The sequence below is a fragment of the Mytilus edulis genome, chromosome 11 (genome assembly GCF_963676685.1).
Source record: "Mytilus edulis chromosome 11, xbMytEdul2.2, whole genome shotgun sequence".
Taxonomy (NCBI): Eukaryota; Metazoa; Mollusca; class Bivalvia; order Mytilida; family Mytilidae; genus Mytilus; species Mytilus edulis.
The window spans coordinates 83,880,255-83,899,778 of record NC_092354.1 but is presented as its reverse complement, the minus strand read 5'-3'; the positions used below and the strand labels follow the sequence as shown (position 1 = coordinate 83,899,778).

The following is a 19,524-nucleotide window of genomic DNA, read 5'->3' as shown; positions in this document are numbered from 1 at the left end:
AGTTCTCAAAAACTGTTAAAAAGTAATTAAAATTTTATAAGAATTTTACAAATGGCTTATCATTATACATGTTAAAGAATTTCAAAAAGAAAAATGGGGATCACCGGGCAAATTTTTTAAAAAACCAGAGGATTCCGAAAATCTGATAAAAAATCCAAAACATGACAAACCAGCTCCTTTAAGTCTTTGTAAACTAATTAAAAGCAATTGTCTGAGTTAGGCCTGTTGTATATTATCTATCATCGATAAGACACTTGTATTACTTAAGCCTGTTGTAAACTGTTAATCATCGATAATACACTCGTCTGAGTTATACAGGAGTGTGCTCCTAACAGAGAAACTGCCTAAACAAAGTTATGAGGAGGACGGATTAAAAATGACAGTTCGTAAATTTTACGGACACCATCACGAATTGGTTGATCCATACGATGTGTCTTTGTCTAACCTAACTAAAGAAATTTTTACCACGTGTTAGATTGTGGTTTGTCATTACGTCGTCTGATCTTTTAATTACCGAACGTGACTTATTCCCGATTGTGACTGCTTTGCTGAGTGTGAATTCGCATTGCTAAAAGACCTGTCACGGTAATTTTCTATCTCAAATTAATTTTTTTTTTAGTTTTGTTGTTATATTTGTTATTCTCATCGGAATTTGTCAAATGCGTTATCATTTGAAGTTGTAAATTTTATTTTTTTCTGTTGTATTCGTGTGATATGGTTAAGATAATTAAACACCAAGTTCATTTATTAGATTTTAGTTTGAGTCAACTAACTGTATACGATATATTTTGTTTACAGTTAAATTCAGAAGAATATTAATTAGTATTGGAATTTTAATTAATAAATTATTATTATTATTAATAAATGTTATATCAGTATTACAAATCTTATCTTGAATTCTATACTAATTCTATCCCATTTTGGGGGTAAATGTTTAGAAATTCCAATGTGACGTCACTTTGTGCATTGACGGATTTGGCTACATCGGCTGTGAATTTTTATGTGCTGGTTTAGATTGTTTTAATTTTATAAAAAAATAATGTTTACAAAAGTATGATTTTTTAAATAATAAGGATATTCTTATACTAGGCAGAAAACCCTGGCCGTATTGGGCAAAACTTTTTGGAAATTTTGGTCCTCAATACTCTTCAACGTTGTACTTGTTTGGGCTTTCGAACTTTTTTCATCTGAGCGTCACTGGTTAGTCTTGTGTGGAGGAAACGCGCGTCTGGCGTATACAATTTTAAACCTGGTACTTTTTGTTAGCTATTATTCGTGAGTTTCTCTGTCCTTTCTGTTCTCCCATTTATTTGTATTGTACTCGTGTCATGTAATGTTGTTTTTTTAATGTTATATTTAACATTGCCATAAAAAAGGGGGGTTTGGCATGCCACAAAACCAGGTTTAACCCACCATTGTTTTCTTAAAATGTCCTGTTCTAAGTCAGGAAAATGACCATGTTATATAATAATTTGTTTCTGTGTGTGTTACATTTTAATGTTGTGTTTCTGTTGTATCGTAGTTCTCCTCATATATTTGATATATTTTCCTCAGTTTTAGTTTGTTACCCGGATTTGTTTTTTTTTCTCAATCGATTTAAGAATTTCGAACAGCGTAATACTACTGCTGCCTTTATTTAAGCCTGTTGTAAATTGTTAATCATCGATAGACATTTGTATGAGTTAAACTTGTTGTAAATTATCAATTATCGATAAGAAAATGGTATGAGTTAAGCCTCTGTAAAATATCAATCATCGATTAGACAATTGTATGATTTAAGACTGTTGTAAAAAATCAATCATCAATAAGACAATTTTATGAGTTAAGCCTGTTGTAAAATATCAATCATCGATAAGACACTTGTATGAGTTAAGACTGCTGTAAATTATTAATCATCAATAAGACACTTGTGTGAGTTAAGACTGCTGTAAATTATTAATCATCGATAAGACACTTGTATGAGTTAAGACTGCTGTAAATTATTAATCATCGATAAGACAATTGTATGAGTTAAGACTGCTGTAAATTATTAATCATCAATAAGACAATTTTATGAGTTAAGCCTGTTGTAAATTATCAATCATCGATAAGACACTTGTATGAGTTAAGACTGCTGTAAATTATTAATCATCAATAAGACAATTTTATGAGTTAAGACTGTTGTAAAATATCAATCATCGATAAGACACTTGTATGAGTTAAGACTGCTGTAAATTATCAATCATCAATAAGACAATTTTATGAGTTAAGACTGTTGTAAAATATCAATCATCGATAAGACACTTGTATGAGTTAAGACTGCTGTAAATTATTAATCATCAATAAGACAATTTTATGAGTTAAGCCTGTTGTAAATTATTAATCATCGATAAGACACTTGTATGAGTTAAGACTGCTGTAAATTATTAATCATCGATAAGACACTTGTATGAGTTAAGACTGCTGTAAATTATTAATCATCAATAAGACAATTTTATGAGTTAAGCCTGTTGTAAATTATTAATCATCGATAAGACACTTGTATGAGTTAAGACTGCTGTAAATTATTAATCATCAATAAGACAATTTTATGAGTTAAGCCTGTTGTAAATTATTAATCATCGATAAGACACTTTTCTAAGTAAAGACTGTTGTAAATGGTCAATCACCAAAAAGGCACTTTTCTAAGTAAAGACTGTTGTCGATTGTCAATCATCAATACGACACTTGTATGAGCCAAGCCTGTTTTAAATTATCTGTTATCAATAAGACACTTGTATGAGTTAGTACAGCCCTTGGATGGTGTAAACTTCCCCAAAAAACGTGTATGGTGTAATGGTGTAAGGTGTATTAGTGCAATGGTGTAAGGTGTATGGTGCTATGGTGTATGGTGTAAGGGGAATGGTGTAATAGTGTATGAAAAATGGTGTGAATGATGGTGTACAACATTTCATTAGTTGAAAACGAAATTCTTTTTATTTTGTTTTTTTCAAATTGTAAACATAAACAATAATAATAATCTTAATATTGGAAATTTAATTGCATTATGGGTTATTTCGGATCGTGTAGATAGAATGGGTAATGGTGTATGGTGTAATGTGTAAGGTGTATGGTGCAAAGGTGTAACGTGTATGGTGTAATGGTACAAGGTGTTTGGTGTAATGGTGTATGATGTATGGTGTTATGGTGTATGGTGTTAGTGGGAAGTTTACACCATCCAAGGACTGTACTGCTGTACAATATCAATCCTCAATGAGACATTTGCCTGAGTTTAGCCTATTGTAAATATGTTATCATCAATAAGACTTTTGTTTGAGTTATAGTTATAGTTATTGCTGTGGCAATGTCTGTTTTGCTTTTATTCATGTATAGTTTATCCAATTCCCTTTTAGTATATGATTAAGATGAAATTTCACCTTTTTCAGCTCGACCAGTGATGACGGTCAAACCACAGGATCGTAATGTGTTGCCGGGAGACAAAATAGAACTTCAGTGTCTTATAGCTCATATAGATGGGTTACCTTTCAATATAACATGGACCCACCAGGATGTAAGTTTACTACTTCAGAGTCTTATAGTTCATAAAGATGGGTTACCTTTCAATATAGCATGGAACTACCAGGATGTAAGTTTACTACTTCAGTGTCTTATAACTTATGTAGATGGGTTATCTTTCCATATAACATGGACCCACCAGGATGTAAGTTTAGAACTTCAGTGTCTTATATCTCATATATATGGGTTCCCTTTCAATATAACATGGACCAACCAGGATGTAAATTTACTACTTCAGTGTCTTATAACTCATATAGATGGGTTACCTTTCAATATAACATGGACCCACCAGGATGTAAGTTTACTACTTCAGTGTCTTATAACTCATATAGATGGGTTACCTTTCAATATAACATGGACCCACCAGGATGTAAGTTTACTACTTCAGTGTCTTATATCTCATATAGATGGGTTACCTTTCAATATAACATGGACCCACCAGGATGTAAGTTTACAACTTCAGTGTCTTATAACTCATATAGATGGGTTACCTTTCAATATAACATGGACCCACCAGGATGTAAGTAAACTACATCAGAGTCTTATAGTTCATATAGACGGGTTACCATTCAATATAACATGGACCCACCAGGATGTAAGTTTAGAACTTCAGTGTCTTATAGCTCATATAGATGGGTTACCTTTCAATATAACATGGACCCACCAGGATGTAAGTTTAGTACTTCAGTGTCTTATAGCTCATATAGATGGGTTACCTTTCAATATAACATGGACTCACCAGGATGTAAGTTTACTACTTCAGTGTCTTATAACTCATATAGATGGGTTACCTTTCAATATAACATGGACCCACCAGGATGTAAGTTTAGAACTTCAGTGTCTTATATCTGATATATATGGGTTACTTTCAATATAACATGGACCCACCAGGATGTAAGTTTAGAACTTCAGTGTCTTATAGCTCATATAGATGGGTTACCTTTCAATATAACATGGACCCACCAGGATGTAAGTTTACAACTTCAGTGTCTTATAACTCATATAGATGGGTTACCTTTCAATATAACATGGACCCACCAGGATGTAAGTTTAGAACTTCAGTGTCTTATATCTGATATATATGGGTTACCTTTCAATATAACATGGACCCACCAGGATGTAAGTTTAGAACTTCAGTGTCTTATAGCTCATATAGATGGGTTACCTTTCAATATAACATGGACCCACCAGGATGTAAGTTTACAACTTCAGTGTCTTATAACTCATATAGATGGGTTACCTTTCAATATAACATGGACCCACCAGGATGTAAGTTTACTATTTCAGTGTCTTATAGCTCATATAGATGGGTTACCTTTCAATATAACATGGACCCACCAGGATGTAAGTTTACAACTTCAGTGTCTTATAACTCATATAGATGGGTTACCTTTCAATATAACATGGACCCACCAGGATGTAAGTTTAGAACTTCAGTGTCTTATAGCTCATATAGATGGGTTACCTTCAATATAACATGGACCCACCAGGATGTAAGTTTACTACTGCAGTGTCTTATAACTCATATAGATGGGTTATCTTTCAATATAACATGGATCCACCAGGATGTAAGTTTAGAACTTCAGTGTCTTATATCTCATATATATGGGTTATCTTTCAATATAACATGGACCCACCAGGATGTAAATTTACTACTTCAGTGTCTTATAACTCATATAGATGGGTTACCTTTCAATATAACATGGACCCACCAGGATGTAAGTTTACTACTTCAGTGTCTTATAACTCATATAGATGGGTTATCTTTCAATATAACATGGACCCACCAGGATGTAAGTTTACTACTTCAGTGTCTTATAACTCATATAGATGGGTTACTTTTCAATATAACATGGACCCACCAAGATGTAAGTTTACAACTTCAGTGTCTTATAACTCATATAGATGGGTTACCTTTCAATATAACATGGACCCACCAAGATGTAAGTTTATTACTTCAGTGTCTTATAGTTCATATAGATGGGTTACCTTTCAATATAACATGGACCCACCAGGATGTAAGTTTACTACTTCAGTGTCTTATAGCTCATATAGATGGGTTACCTCTCAATATAACATGGACCCACCAGGATGTAAGTCTATTACTTCAGTGTCTTATAGTTCATATAGATGGGTTACCTTTCAATATAACATGGACCCACCAGGATATAAGTCTATTACTTCAGTGTCTTATAGTTCATATAGATGGGTTACCTTTCAATATAACATGGACCCACCAGGATGTAAGTCTATTACTTCAGTGTCTTATAGCTCATATAGATGGGTTACCTTTCAATATAACATGGACCCACCAGGATGTAAGTCTATTACTTCAGTGTCTTATAGTTCATATAGATGGGTTACCTTTCAATATAACATGGACCCACCAGGATGTAAGTCTACTACTTCAGTGTCTTATAGTTCATATAGATGGGTTACCTTTCAATATAACATGGACCCACCAGGATGTAAGTCTATTACTTCAGTGTCTTATAGCTCATATAGATGGGTTACCTTTCAATATAACATTGACCCACCAGGATGTAAGTCTATTCCTTCAGTGTCTTATAGTTCATATAGATGGGTTACCTTTCAATATAACATGGACCCACCAGGATGTAAGTTTACAACTTCAGTGTCTTATAACTCATATAGATGGGTTACCTTTCAATATAACATGGACCCACCAGGATGTAAGTTTACTACTTCAGTATCTTATAACTCATATAGATGGGTTACCTTTCAGTATAACATGGACCCACCAGGATGTAAGTTTACTACTTCAGTGTCTTATAACTCATATAGATGGGTTACCTTTCAATATAACATGGACCCACCAAGATGTAAGTTTACTACTTCAGTGTCTTATAACTCATATAGGTGGGTTACCTTTCAATATAACATGGACCCACCAGGATGTAAGTTTATAACTTCAGTGTCTTATAACTCATATAGATGGGTTACCTTTCAATATAACATGGACCCACCAGGATGTAAGTTTACTACTTCAGAGTCTTATAGTTCATATAGACGGGTTACCATTCAATATAACATGGACCCACCAGGATGTAAGTTTAGAACTTCAGTGTCTTATAGCTCATATAGATGGGTTACCTTTCAATATAACATGGACCCACCAGGATGTAAGTTTAGTACTTCAGTGTCTGATAACTCATATAGATGGGTTACCTTTCAATATAACATGGACTCACCAGGATGTAAAATTAGTACTTCAGTGTCTTATAACTCATATAGACAGGTTACCATTCAATATAACATGGACCCACCAGGATGTAAGTTTAGAACTTCAGTGTCTTATAGCTCACATAGATGGGTTACCTTTCAATAGAACATGGACCCACCAGGATGTAAGTCTATTACTTCAGTGTCTTATAGCTCATATAGATGGGTTACCTTTCAATATAACATTGACCCACCAGGATGTAAGTCTATTACTTCAGTGTCTTATAGTTCATATAGATGGGTTACCTTTCAATATAACATGGACCCACCAGGATGTAAGTTTACAACTTCAGTGTCTTATAACTCATATAGATGGGTTACCTTTCAATATCACATGGACCCACCAGGATGTAAGTTTACTACTTCAGTATCTTATAACTCATATAGATGGGTTACCTTTCAGTATAACATGGACCCACCAGGATGTAAGTTTACTACTTCAGTGTCTTATAACTCATATAGATGGGTTACCTTTCAATATAACATGGACCCACCAAGATGTAAGTTTACTACTTCAGTGTCTTATAACTCATATAGGTGGGTTACCTTTCAATATAACATGGACCCACCAGGATGTAAGTTTACAACTTCAGTGTCTTATAACTCATATAGATGGGTTACCTTTCAATATAACATGGACCCACCAGGATGTAAGTTGACTACTTCAGAGTCTTATAGTTCATATAGACGGGTTACCATTCAATATAACATGGACCCACCAGGATGTAAGTTTAGAACTTCAGTGTCTTATAGCTCATATAGATGGGTTACCTTTCAATATAACATGGACCCACCAGGATGTAAGTTTAGTACTTCAGTGTCTTATAACTCATATAGATGGGTTACCTTTCAATATAACATGGACTCACCAGGATGTAAAATTAGTACTTCAGTGTCTTATAACTCATATAGATGGGTTACCTTTCAATATAACATGGACCCACCAGGATGTAAGTTTAGAACTTCAGTGTCTTATATCTGATATATATGGGTTACCTTTCAATATAACATGGACCCACCAGGATGTAAGTTTAGAACTTCAGTGTCTTATAGCTCATATAGATGGGTTACATTTCAATATCACATGGACCCACCAGGATGTAAGTTTACAACTTCAGTGTCTTATAACTCATATAGATGGGTTACCTTTCAATATAACATGGACCCACCAGGATGTAGGTTTACTATTTCAGTGTCTTATAGCTCATATAGATGGGTTACCTTTCAATATAACATGGACCCACCAGGATGTAAGTCTATTACTTCAGTGTCTTATAGTTCATATAGATGGGTTACCTTTCAATATAACATGGACCCACCAGGATGTAAGTTTACAACTTCAGTGTCTTATAACTCATATAGATGGGTTACCTTTCAATATAACATGGACCCACCAGGATGTAAGTTTACTACTTCAGTATCTTATAACTCATATAGATGGGTTACCTTTCAGTATAACATGGACCCACCAGGATGTAAGTTTACTACTTCAGTGTCTTATAACTCATGTAGATGGGTTACCTTTCAATATAACATGGACCCACCAAGATGTAAGTTTACTACTTCAGTGTCTTATAACTCATATAGGTGGGTTACCTTTCAATATAACATGGACCCACCAGGATGTAAGTTTACAACTTCAGTGTCTTATAACTCATATAGATGGGTTACCTTTCAATATAACATGGACCCACCAGGATGTAAGTTGACTACTTCAGAGTCTTATAGTTCATATAGACGGGTTACCATTCAATATAACATGGACCCACCAGGATGTAAGTTTAGAACTTCAGTGTCTTATAGCTCATATAGATGGGTTACCTTTCAATATAACATGGACCCACCAGGATGTAAGTTTAGTACTTCAGTGTCTTATAACTCATATAGATGGGTTACCTTTCAATATAACATGGACTCACCAGGATGTAAAATTAGTACTTCAGTGTCTTATAACTCATATAGATGGGTTACCTTTCAATATAACATGGACCCACCAGAATGTAAGTTTAGAACTTCAGTGTCTTATATCTGATATATATGGGTTACCTTTCAATATAACATGGACCCACCAGGATGTAAGTTTAGAACTTCAGTGTCTTATAGCTCATATAGATGGGTTACCTTTCAATATCACATGGACCCACCAGGATGTAAGTTTACAACTTCAGTGTCTTATAACTCATATAGATGGGTTACCTTTCAATATAACATGGACCCACCAGGATGTAAGTTTACTATTTCAGTGTCTTATAGCTCATATAGATGGGTTACCTTTCAATATAACATGGACCCACCAGGATGTAAGTCTATTACTTCAGTGTCTTATAGTTCATATAGATGGGTTACCTTTCAATATAACATGGACCCACCAGGATGTAAGTTTACAACTTCAGTGTCTTATAACTCATATAGATGGGTTACCTTTCAATATAACATGGACCCACCAGGATGTAAGTTTACTACTTCAGTATCTTATAACTCATATAGATGGGTTACCTTTCAGTATAACATGGACCCACCAGGATGTAAGTTTACTACTTCAGTGTCTTATAACTCATATAGATGGGTTACCTTTCAATATAACATGGACCCACCAAGATGTAAGTTTACTACTTCAGTGTCTTATAACTCATATAGGTGGGTTACCTTTCAATATAACATGGACCCACCAGGATGTAAGTTTACAACTTCAGTGTCTTATAACTCATATAGATGGGTTACCTTTCAATATAACATGGACCCACCAGGATGTAAGTTTACTACTTCAGAGTCTGATAGTTCATATAGACGGGTTACCATTCAATATAACATGGACCCACCAGGATGTAAGTTTAGAACTTCAGTGTCTTATAGCTCATATAGACGGGTTACCTTTCAATATAACATGGACCCACCAGGATGTAAGTTTAGTACTTCAGTGTCTTATAACTCATATAGATGGGTTACCTTTCAATATAACATGGACTCACCAGGATGTAAAATTAGTACTTCAGTGTCTTATAACTCATATAGATGGGTTACATTTCAATATAACATGGACCCACCAGGATGTAAGTTTAGAACTTCAGTGTCTTATATCTGATATATATGGGTTACCTTTCAATATAACATGGACCCACCAGGATGTAAGTTTAGAACTTCAGTGTCTTATTGCTCATATAGATGGGTTACCTTTCAATATAACATGGACCCACCAGGATGTAAGTTTACAACTTCAGTGTCTTATAACTCATATAGATGGGTTACCTTTCAATATAACATGGACCCACCAGGATGTAAGTTTACTATTTCAGTGTCTTATAGCTCATATAGATGGGTTACCTTTCTATATAACATGGACCCACCAGGATGTAAGTTTACAACTTCAGTGTCTTATAACTCATATAGATGGGTTACCTTTCAATATAACATGGACCCACCAGGATGTAAGTTTAGAACTTCAGTGTCTTATAGCTCATATAGATGGGTTACCTTCAATATAACATGGACCCACCAGGATGTAAGTTTACTACTTCAGAGTCTTATAGTTCATATAGACGGGTTACCTTTCAATATAACATGGAACTACCAGGATGTAAGTTTACTACTTCAGTTTCTTTTAACTCATATAGATGGGTTATCTTTCAATATAACATGGATCCACCAGGATGTAAGTTTAGAACTTCAGTGGCTTATATCTCATATATATGGGTTATCTTTCAATATAACATGGACCCACCAGGATGTAAGTTTACTACTTCAGTGTCTTATAACTCATATTGATGGGTTACCTTTCAATATAACATAGACCCACCAGGATGTAAGTTTACTACTTCAGTGTCTTATAACTCATATAGATGGGTTATCTTTCAATATAACATGGACCCACCAGGATGTAAGTTTACTACTTCAGTGTCTTATAACTCATATAGATGGGTTACTTTTCAATATAACATGGACCCACCAAGATGTAAGTTTACTACTTCAGTGTCTTATAACTCATATAGATGGGTTACCTTTCAATATAACATGGACCCACCAAGATGTAAGTTTACTACTTCAGTGTCTTATAGTTCATATAGATGGGTTACCTTTCAATATAACATGGACCCACCAGGATGTAAGTTTACTACTTCAGTGTCTTATAGCTAATATAGATGGGTTACCTCTCAATATAACATGGACCCACCAGGATGTAAGTCTATTACTTCAGTGTGTTATAGTTCATATAGATGGGTTACCTTTCAATATAACATGGACCCACCGGGATATAAGTCTATTACTTCAGTGTCTTATAGTTCATATAGATGGGTTACCTTTCAATATAACATGGACCCACCAGGATGTAAGTCTATTACTTCAGTGTCTTATAGCTCATATAGATGGGTTACCTTTCAATATAACATGGACCCACCAGGATGTAAGTCTATTACTTCAGTGTCTTATAGTTCATATAGATGGGTTACCTTTCAATATAACATGGACCCACCAGGATGTAAGTCTACTTCTTCAGTGTCTTATAGTTCATATAGATGGGTTACCTTTCAATATAACATGGACCCACCAGGATGTAAGTCTATTACTTCAGTGTCTTGTAGCTCATATAGATGGGTTACCTTTCAATATAACATTGACCCACCAGGATGTAAGTCTATTACTTCAGTGTCTTATAGTTCATATAGATGGGTTACCTTTCAATATAACATGGACCCACCAGGATGTAAGTGTACAACTTCAGTGTCTTATAACTCATATAGATGGGTTACCTTTCAATATAACATGGACCCACCAGGATGTAAGTTTACTACTTCAGTATCTTATAACTCATATAGATGGGTTACCTTTCAGTATAACATGGACCCACCAGGATGTAAGTTTACTACTTCAGTGTCTTATAACTCATATAGATGGGTTACCTTTCAATATAACATGGACCCACCAAGATGTAAGTTTACTACTTCAGTGTCTTATAACTCATATAGGTGGGTTACCTTTCAATATAACATGGACCCACCAGGATGTAAGTTTACTACTTCTGTGTCTTATAACTCATATAGATGGGTTACCTTTCAATATAACATGGACCCACCAAGATGTAAGTTTACTACTTCAGTGTCTTATAACTCATATAGATGGGTTACCTTTTAATATAACATGGACCCACCAGGATGTAAGTTTAGAACTTCAGTGTCTTATAAGTCATATAGATGGGTTACCTTTCAATATAACATGGACCCACCAGGATGTAAGTTTACTACTTCAGTGTCTTATAACTCATATAGATGGGTTACTTTTCAATATAACATGGACCCACCAGGATGTAAGTTTACTACGTCAGTGTCTTATAACTCATATAGATGGGTTACCTTTTAATATAACATGGACCCACCAAGATGTAAGTTTACTACTTCAGTGTCTTATAACTCATATAGATGGGTTACCTTTCAATATAACATGGACCCACCAAGATGTAAGTTTAGAACTTCAGTGTCTTATAGCTCATATAGATGGGTTACCTTTCATTATAACATGGACCCACCAGGATGTAAGTTTAGAACTTCAGTGTCTTATAGCTCATATAGATGGGTTACCTTTCATTATAACATGGACCCACCGGGATGTAAGTTTACTACTTCAGTGTCTTATTGCTCATATAGATGGGTTACCTTTCAATATAACATGGACCAACCAGGATGTAAGTTGAGTACTTCAGTGTCTTATAGTTCATATAGATGGGTTACCTTTCAATATATAACATGGACCCACCAGGATGTAAGTTTACTACTTCAGTGTCTTATAACTCATATAGATGGGTTACCTTTCAATATAACATGGACCCACCAGGATGTAAGTTTACTACTTCAGTGTCTTATAACTCATATAGATGGGTTACCTTTCAATATAACATGGACCCACCAGGATGTAAGTTTACTACTTCTGTGTCTTATATCTCATATAAATGGGTTACCTTTCAATATAACATGGACCCACCAGGATGTAAGTTTAGTACTTCTGTGTCTTATAGCTCATATAGATGGATTACCTTTCAATATAACATGAACCCACCAGGATGTAAGTTTAGAACTTCAGTGTCTTATATCTCATATAGATGGGTTACCTTTCAATATAACATGGACCCACCAGAATGTAAGTTAAGAACTTCAGAGTCTTATAGTTCATATAGATGGGCTACCTTTCAATATAACATTGACCCACCAGGATGTAAGTTTAGAACTTCAGTGTCTTATAGGTCATACAGATTGGTTACCTTTCAATATAACATGGACCCACCAGGATGTAAGTTTAGAACGTCAGTGTCTTACAGGTCATATAGATGGGTTACCTTTCAATATAACATGGAACTACCAGAATATAAGTTTGGGTATATGTGACTTTTGGCACACTAATGATAAAGTTATGAGAAGTAAGGTATATCAAAACCGACTTCCACACACTTATGATAATGTGACCTACAGAATTAGACTTTTTTCTGGGTTTTTAATAACACGAACAACACAACGGGTGCCATATGTGGAGCAGAATCTGCCTTCCTTTAGGAACACCCGAGATCACCCCGAGTCTTAAGCTTTCTCTATTAAATATTTTCCTTTGCCTTAAATTTCTCTTTTCTTTTTATTATTTGGTCTTTATTCTGCACGTGATTTCAAGTCCGAAAAGACCCATCCAGACTCAAATATAGATTTATTTCGTCTTCAAGCCATTGTTTCACTACTAAATTGTCTATTCTTCTTACCAGTACACTTAGTACAATCAAAAACTTAATAATAAATTGTTCAAATAAGGAAAATAGTGCAATTAATTACTTTTGGAATGTCAAAAACTTGTTGGAAGAACTTGACACATTGCTTGCTGATATTGGTGATTTTTTACCCTATAAACCACATTGCCTCACATTCTCATGAGAAAAAAATCACACACCTAATTAAATGGGCATTTAAAAAGTCAGATTGTGAATATATATGTTCAAACTCTTTAAGGTCATTTTTTACTACCATTAACAAAAGAACTAGTATGTCAATTGGACATGCTTTGATATTATATCTGCCCTTGAATTTTTACTAGATAACATTTTTGTTCGCTTTGGAGATTCTGTATATCGTCAGGTTATCGGAATTCCAGTGGGGACTAACTGTGCACCACTGATTACGGACCTGTTTTTTTTTATTGCTATGAATTACAATTTATGACAAAAAAACAGAAAAAAACCCATCGAAACAACATCTGATACAAAAAATGAATAATACTTTTAGATATTTGGATGATATATAGGCTCTCAATAATAACGTCTTCAGTATGTATAGAAATCTATCCTTTAAATAAAGCTAATACTAACAATGACCACTGCACTTTGCTCGATCTTGATATTTTATATCATTAACGGAAAGCTTAATACTAAAATTTATGATTAACGAGATAATTTTTCATTTCCTATCATTAAGTATCCATTTTTAGATGGTGACGTTCCCTTGTCATCATCTTATGGTGTTTATAAATCTGAACTTGTACGATTCGCTCGTGTATGTAACAACGTTTTAGATATTAACGAGAGAAATTTATATATTACTGAAAAAATATTACACCAGGGTTTTCGATATCACAAATTAGTCAAAACATTTACTAAATTTAATGATCGATACTAGGACATCATTCGTAAATTTAACTCAACATGCAGACTTCTTATACGTTCTAGTATTTCACATCCAATCTTTTATGGCAATATACTTTATAAAACACAATAATGTCAGTATTCACCTCAGAGGCTAATAAAACCTTTAAATTGGCTTATTAAGAAGGATATAGTTACGATACTGTTGTCAGGTCATTAAAGATTCCATATTTTGGCTTTAATATTGATTCACTGATAAGGTCTTTGCATCGAAAGTGATCAAATTAAAAAAAAAAAACACAGTTGTTTGACCCGGGTTAAGTTCTTCTCATATTTGTTATGATGGTATGATACTAAAACCCTAACGGGAGGTATTGTGTGTGATATTCATATGATGAAGACATTATCTTTCAATCAGTTTAAAATGTTTGACTGTCCCTCTGGTATCTTTCGTCCCTCTTTTAACTGAAGTCTGGAGCTGACATGTAAGTTAACTGCCAGTAGTCTGTTGTTATTTATGTATTATTGTCTTTTTGTTTATTTTTGTTTGATACATCTCCTCACATCAGACTCGGATTTCCCTTGAACTGAATGTTAATGTGCGTATTGTTGTGTGTTTACTTTTCTACATTTGCTAGAGGTATGTTTAACCCCGCCGCATGTTGCGCCTGTCTCAAGTCAGGAGCCTCTGGCCTTTGTTAGTCTTGTATTATTTTTAATTTTAGTTTCTTTATCACTGAAGTATGTGTTTGTTTGGGGGTGAGTTTAAGGACGGCTGCGGATCGGGAATTTATCGCTACATTGAAGACCTATTGGTGACCTTCTGCTGTTGTCTGTTCTATGGTCGGGTTGTTATCTCTTTGACAAATTCCCCATTTCCATTCTCAATTTTTATCCCATGCATTCTCCCATAATTTGGATGATTTAATTAACAATATTTCTTACTCATAAATTCTTTATTATTACAGATGAATCCAGATTAAAATGCAGACGTCAGCTCACATTTGTTAACATTAATAAGTTTATTTCAAATTTAACGACACGAAAAATACTTTTTGTTAAACGAACTGTAATTTTTTTTTTACTAAACACAACTATGTAAATATTTGTATAGGATACCATTCACAGCTATGTAAATATTTGTATAGGGATACCACTAATTCTATTTTTAGTCAAATAAAGTTGTGACAACACCACCTGTTCAGCTGATGAGTGAAAGCCAAATTCTTGATATGACTATAACAGCTCAACATTATGGCTACTGGACATGTTCTGCTAGAAATCAAAATGGTATAGTTAACGCAACTGCTCTAATAAAACCGCCTGTACCAAGTGGATAATGCAGTAATCTTACATCGTAAGTTGAACCCCATTTTTAACAAACATCCGCCTTTACTGGAAATATTTGTGATTTAACTTATAAATGTTGTGTTTTGTCTGTCCATTCCATTTTCAAATTTATTTTGTAACCCCTAAACTTGTATTTACAACAATCTTTTTTCCACAGAAAACGCCACTGTTTGAGAAAATAACCTGAGACCTTTATCGATCCGTGTATTATACTCTTTCACTCCTACTAAGTCGACATACTGCCCGCAAAAAAATTCACGTCTTTGTTTCAACACTTGCCGAATTGTACCACGATTCCGCGGGCATCTTCTAGTAATGAGTACTGAATTTAAAGTCGAAAGGTATTTGGCTTATTCAACTCCCTTGTAAGGTTTATTGATAGCTGAGAAATGTACAGCAGAATATATTACCAGCATTTTCAGGACGATAACATGTACATTATGGTAGCATATAACGATAGTAATGTGAATTCACACTCAAAAATAAGAGAAAACAAACGACACAACGGAAACACAACGTTAAAATGTAACACACACAGAAACGAACTATAATATAACAATGGCCATCTTCCTGACTTGGTACAGGACATTTTTAAAGGAAAACAATGGTGGGTTGAACCTGGTTTTGTGGCATGCCAAACCTCCCTCTTTTATGGCCATGTGAAATATAACATTAAAATGACAACACAACATTACAGGACTACAATACAAAAAAATACGAGAACACAATTGACAAAGAAACACATGAATAACAGCTAACAAAAGGCAACAAATTTAAAATTTTAATACGCCAGAAGTGCATTTTGTACACACAAGACTTACTAGTGACGCCCAGATACAAAAGTTTGAAAGCCGAAACAAGTACAAAGTTGAACAGCATCGAGGACCAAAAGTTCAAAAAAGTTGTGCCAAAAACGGCCAGGGTTTTCTGTTAGGTACAAGAACATCCCTATTATTTAGAATAATTTATATTTTTGCAAACAGTAAATTTTATAAAATAACTATACAAAAGATATACATGATAAAACTGAAGTATTAACTAATTACAGGAAACAACTGAAATACATTACATAACCCGACAAACTGCTACACAAAAAATAAACTCATCCGAATATGTAAAAACCTCAACGCTAAGTGACTTCATATTTGAAATTGTAAAAAATGACGTCACATTTGAATTTGTAAAACAGATCATCAAACAATGAAAAATGACGTCACATTTGAATGAATAAGATAGAATTAGGATTGATTTAAGATTATATTTGAACTAAATACTGATATTACATTTAATAACAATGCACATTTCAATACTTATTTATAGCAGACTAAGGTAGCAATTAACTATATTATATAGCTATGTCCGGTTTGTTTTGAATCCAACTTTAGACGTAAAACATCGTACAGATTACAAAATGATTCAATATAAATACATTTTTTGTTGTTTTTTTGTTGTTGACATATCATACTTCTTCTTTTCTTTTTCAGAGGGAAACAAAACCAATTATCAGGTGTTAATATGTATTCACATTAAATTAATAAAATCAAGAACAAATATGAAACGTGTTTGTTTTCGTCAGGATACCTCACGTAAAACGTACGTCATAAAGGTTTCACGCCACGTAAAACGTACGTCATAGAGGTTTCACGCCACGTAAAACGTACGTCATTAAGGTTTCAAGCCACGTAAAACGTACGTCATAAAGTTTTCATGCCACGCAAAACGTACGTCATAAAGGTTTTTCACAGCTAACTTAAGTATTTGTTAAACGAACTAATTAATAAAAAAAAGTTATGGACATTATCTAAAATAGGGACAAAAGATACCAGAGGGACAGTCAAACTCATAAATTGAAAATAAACTGACGCCATGGCTAAAAATGAAAAAGACAAACAGACAAACAATAGTACACATGACACAACATAGAAAACTAAAGAATACGTTTATCTAAATGTTCTTTCCAGAACAATAGTATAACAAGGTAGTAGGTTGGTGATAACTTCGAATGTAATCAGTCTGCAATCAGAGTCTACAATGTCAGTTATGCATACCAAAGACGCAGTTCGTGCTCATGTCGACCATCTCTTCATAAATGCTCTAGGCCAATATATTTACATAATTTGAAAGCTGATATAAACATGATAAACATTACTATCTGTACCTTGAAGCACAATAAAGTCACGTTTGGAAATATTATACAATTGAAAATAGAAATAGGGAATAGGGAATAGAGACTACAACCCGACCAACAGCAAAAAAAAAGAGGATCTTGCAACGACCAAGTTGTAATATTACTAACTTCTAAGCTGTTGATACCTTTGAATGCTATCAGTTTGCAAACAGAATATCAAGTGTAAGTTATACAATAAGGCAGTTGCTCTCAAATAAATCGTTTCTATGTATGTTGGCGTTTGTTTTTTGTTACACTTTAGTGTTGCTGCTGTTCCGATGTTTTCTCGTATAGTTGTTGTGTTTCCCTCGGTTTTAGTTTTTAACCCGTAATTGATTTCTTCTCTCAATCGATTTATGACTGTTGAACAGCGGTATAAAACTGTTGCTTTGATTTAAATCTATCTTCGAACTGTTAAGAGACACTTGTCCTACCCCCATGACAAATATATTATTGTCCTCACTAACACCCTAACACATGAGGTAGTAGCAGTTAAAATTACGCGCTGAGAAATTTCCATTGTCATCTATAGATATTTGGTCCGTGGATTAAGGTATAAAACCACTAATTCATAGCCCCATTGCTTTCTATGTTAAATTCTGCAATTTCAAGCATTTATTGCTACTTTGTCTTAAGAGTAAATAAAGTGGCAGTTATTTCATGTCAAAACTGTACCTTATCCTGACTTGTACTGAAAGAATCACCATACCTTTAATTGCATATTAGAGCGTTCTGGTTCCCGGAAAGTTGATAGTACAAAAACACGAACTTCTGATCTGAACAACAGGCCAAATGTGCCCTCCTATTAGAATTTCCTATACTTCTTTATTATTCAAGTAAAACTTACAACAAGGGTTATACAGTAATTCATGTCCCCAAGCTTTCATTTGATACAAAAACTACCCAAATATTCCCACTATTGACAAAGGTACAGCTAGGCGTAGGAACTATTTTGTTTCAAATATGTACTACTTTCTTGTATGTTCTTTCCGACCGGGCCTGAATTAGTGGTTCTATACCTTAAACAAGACAATTCATTTATTTCACAACAAAAGCAAACACAACAGGTTTAGTCTCGCTATATATGGGATAACATTTCAGAAGTTGTTATTTTTATCCTCTTCAACTGCGTCTTTTATTGTTTCTGTAACTGATTTTATTCATGCTATCATACGTCACTGAAATTGCATTTATTTACATATAAACAGTCTTCTAAACATACCAGTTTGCTTATGACAATTTAATGAAAATCAGACATAAATCAAGAACATGCACTGCATGTAGATAAACATCAATATATGTTAAAAGTGGTAATCACAGATCAAAGAACAGTCCTCAGAAATAAACAAAACCAACATCGTGTAGTGATATACATACTATTCCCATCTGACACATTGTAAAATAATAAAGAGAGGGAAACGACCTAATTAATACTCAACAATGAAAAAAAAAACTATGATTGACAACGAACGACGGCTACATTTCGATAACAGAGTAATAGCCAACAATAAAACAAGAATTTCGCAAAATCTAAAACATCTTCCTCTTTTCCAACATTTACCAACTCAAGTTATTTACTTTATTTTACCTCGCAACGATGTTATTGGTCCTTCTAATACCTTGA

At 34.1% G+C, this 19,524-nt stretch overlaps 1 protein-coding gene across 1 annotated transcript in view; it reads left to right on the top strand.

Annotated features, from left to right (window-relative positions):
• Positions 1-17,291, top strand: part of LOC139496456 (uncharacterized) — a 42,865-nt gene extending 25,574 nt beyond the window's left edge. Inside the window, exons 9-11 of the mRNA XM_071285076.1 lie at positions 3,405-3,529; positions 15,556-15,740; positions 17,218-17,291. Coding sequence (XP_071141177.1) covers positions 3,405-3,529; positions 15,556-15,723 — 293 coding nt within the window. The 3' untranslated portion in view covers positions 15,724-15,740; positions 17,218-17,291. The remainder of the gene's footprint in view (positions 1-3,404; positions 3,530-15,555; positions 15,741-17,217) is intronic.
• The last annotated feature ends 2,233 nt before the right edge of the window (positions 17,292-19,524 follow it).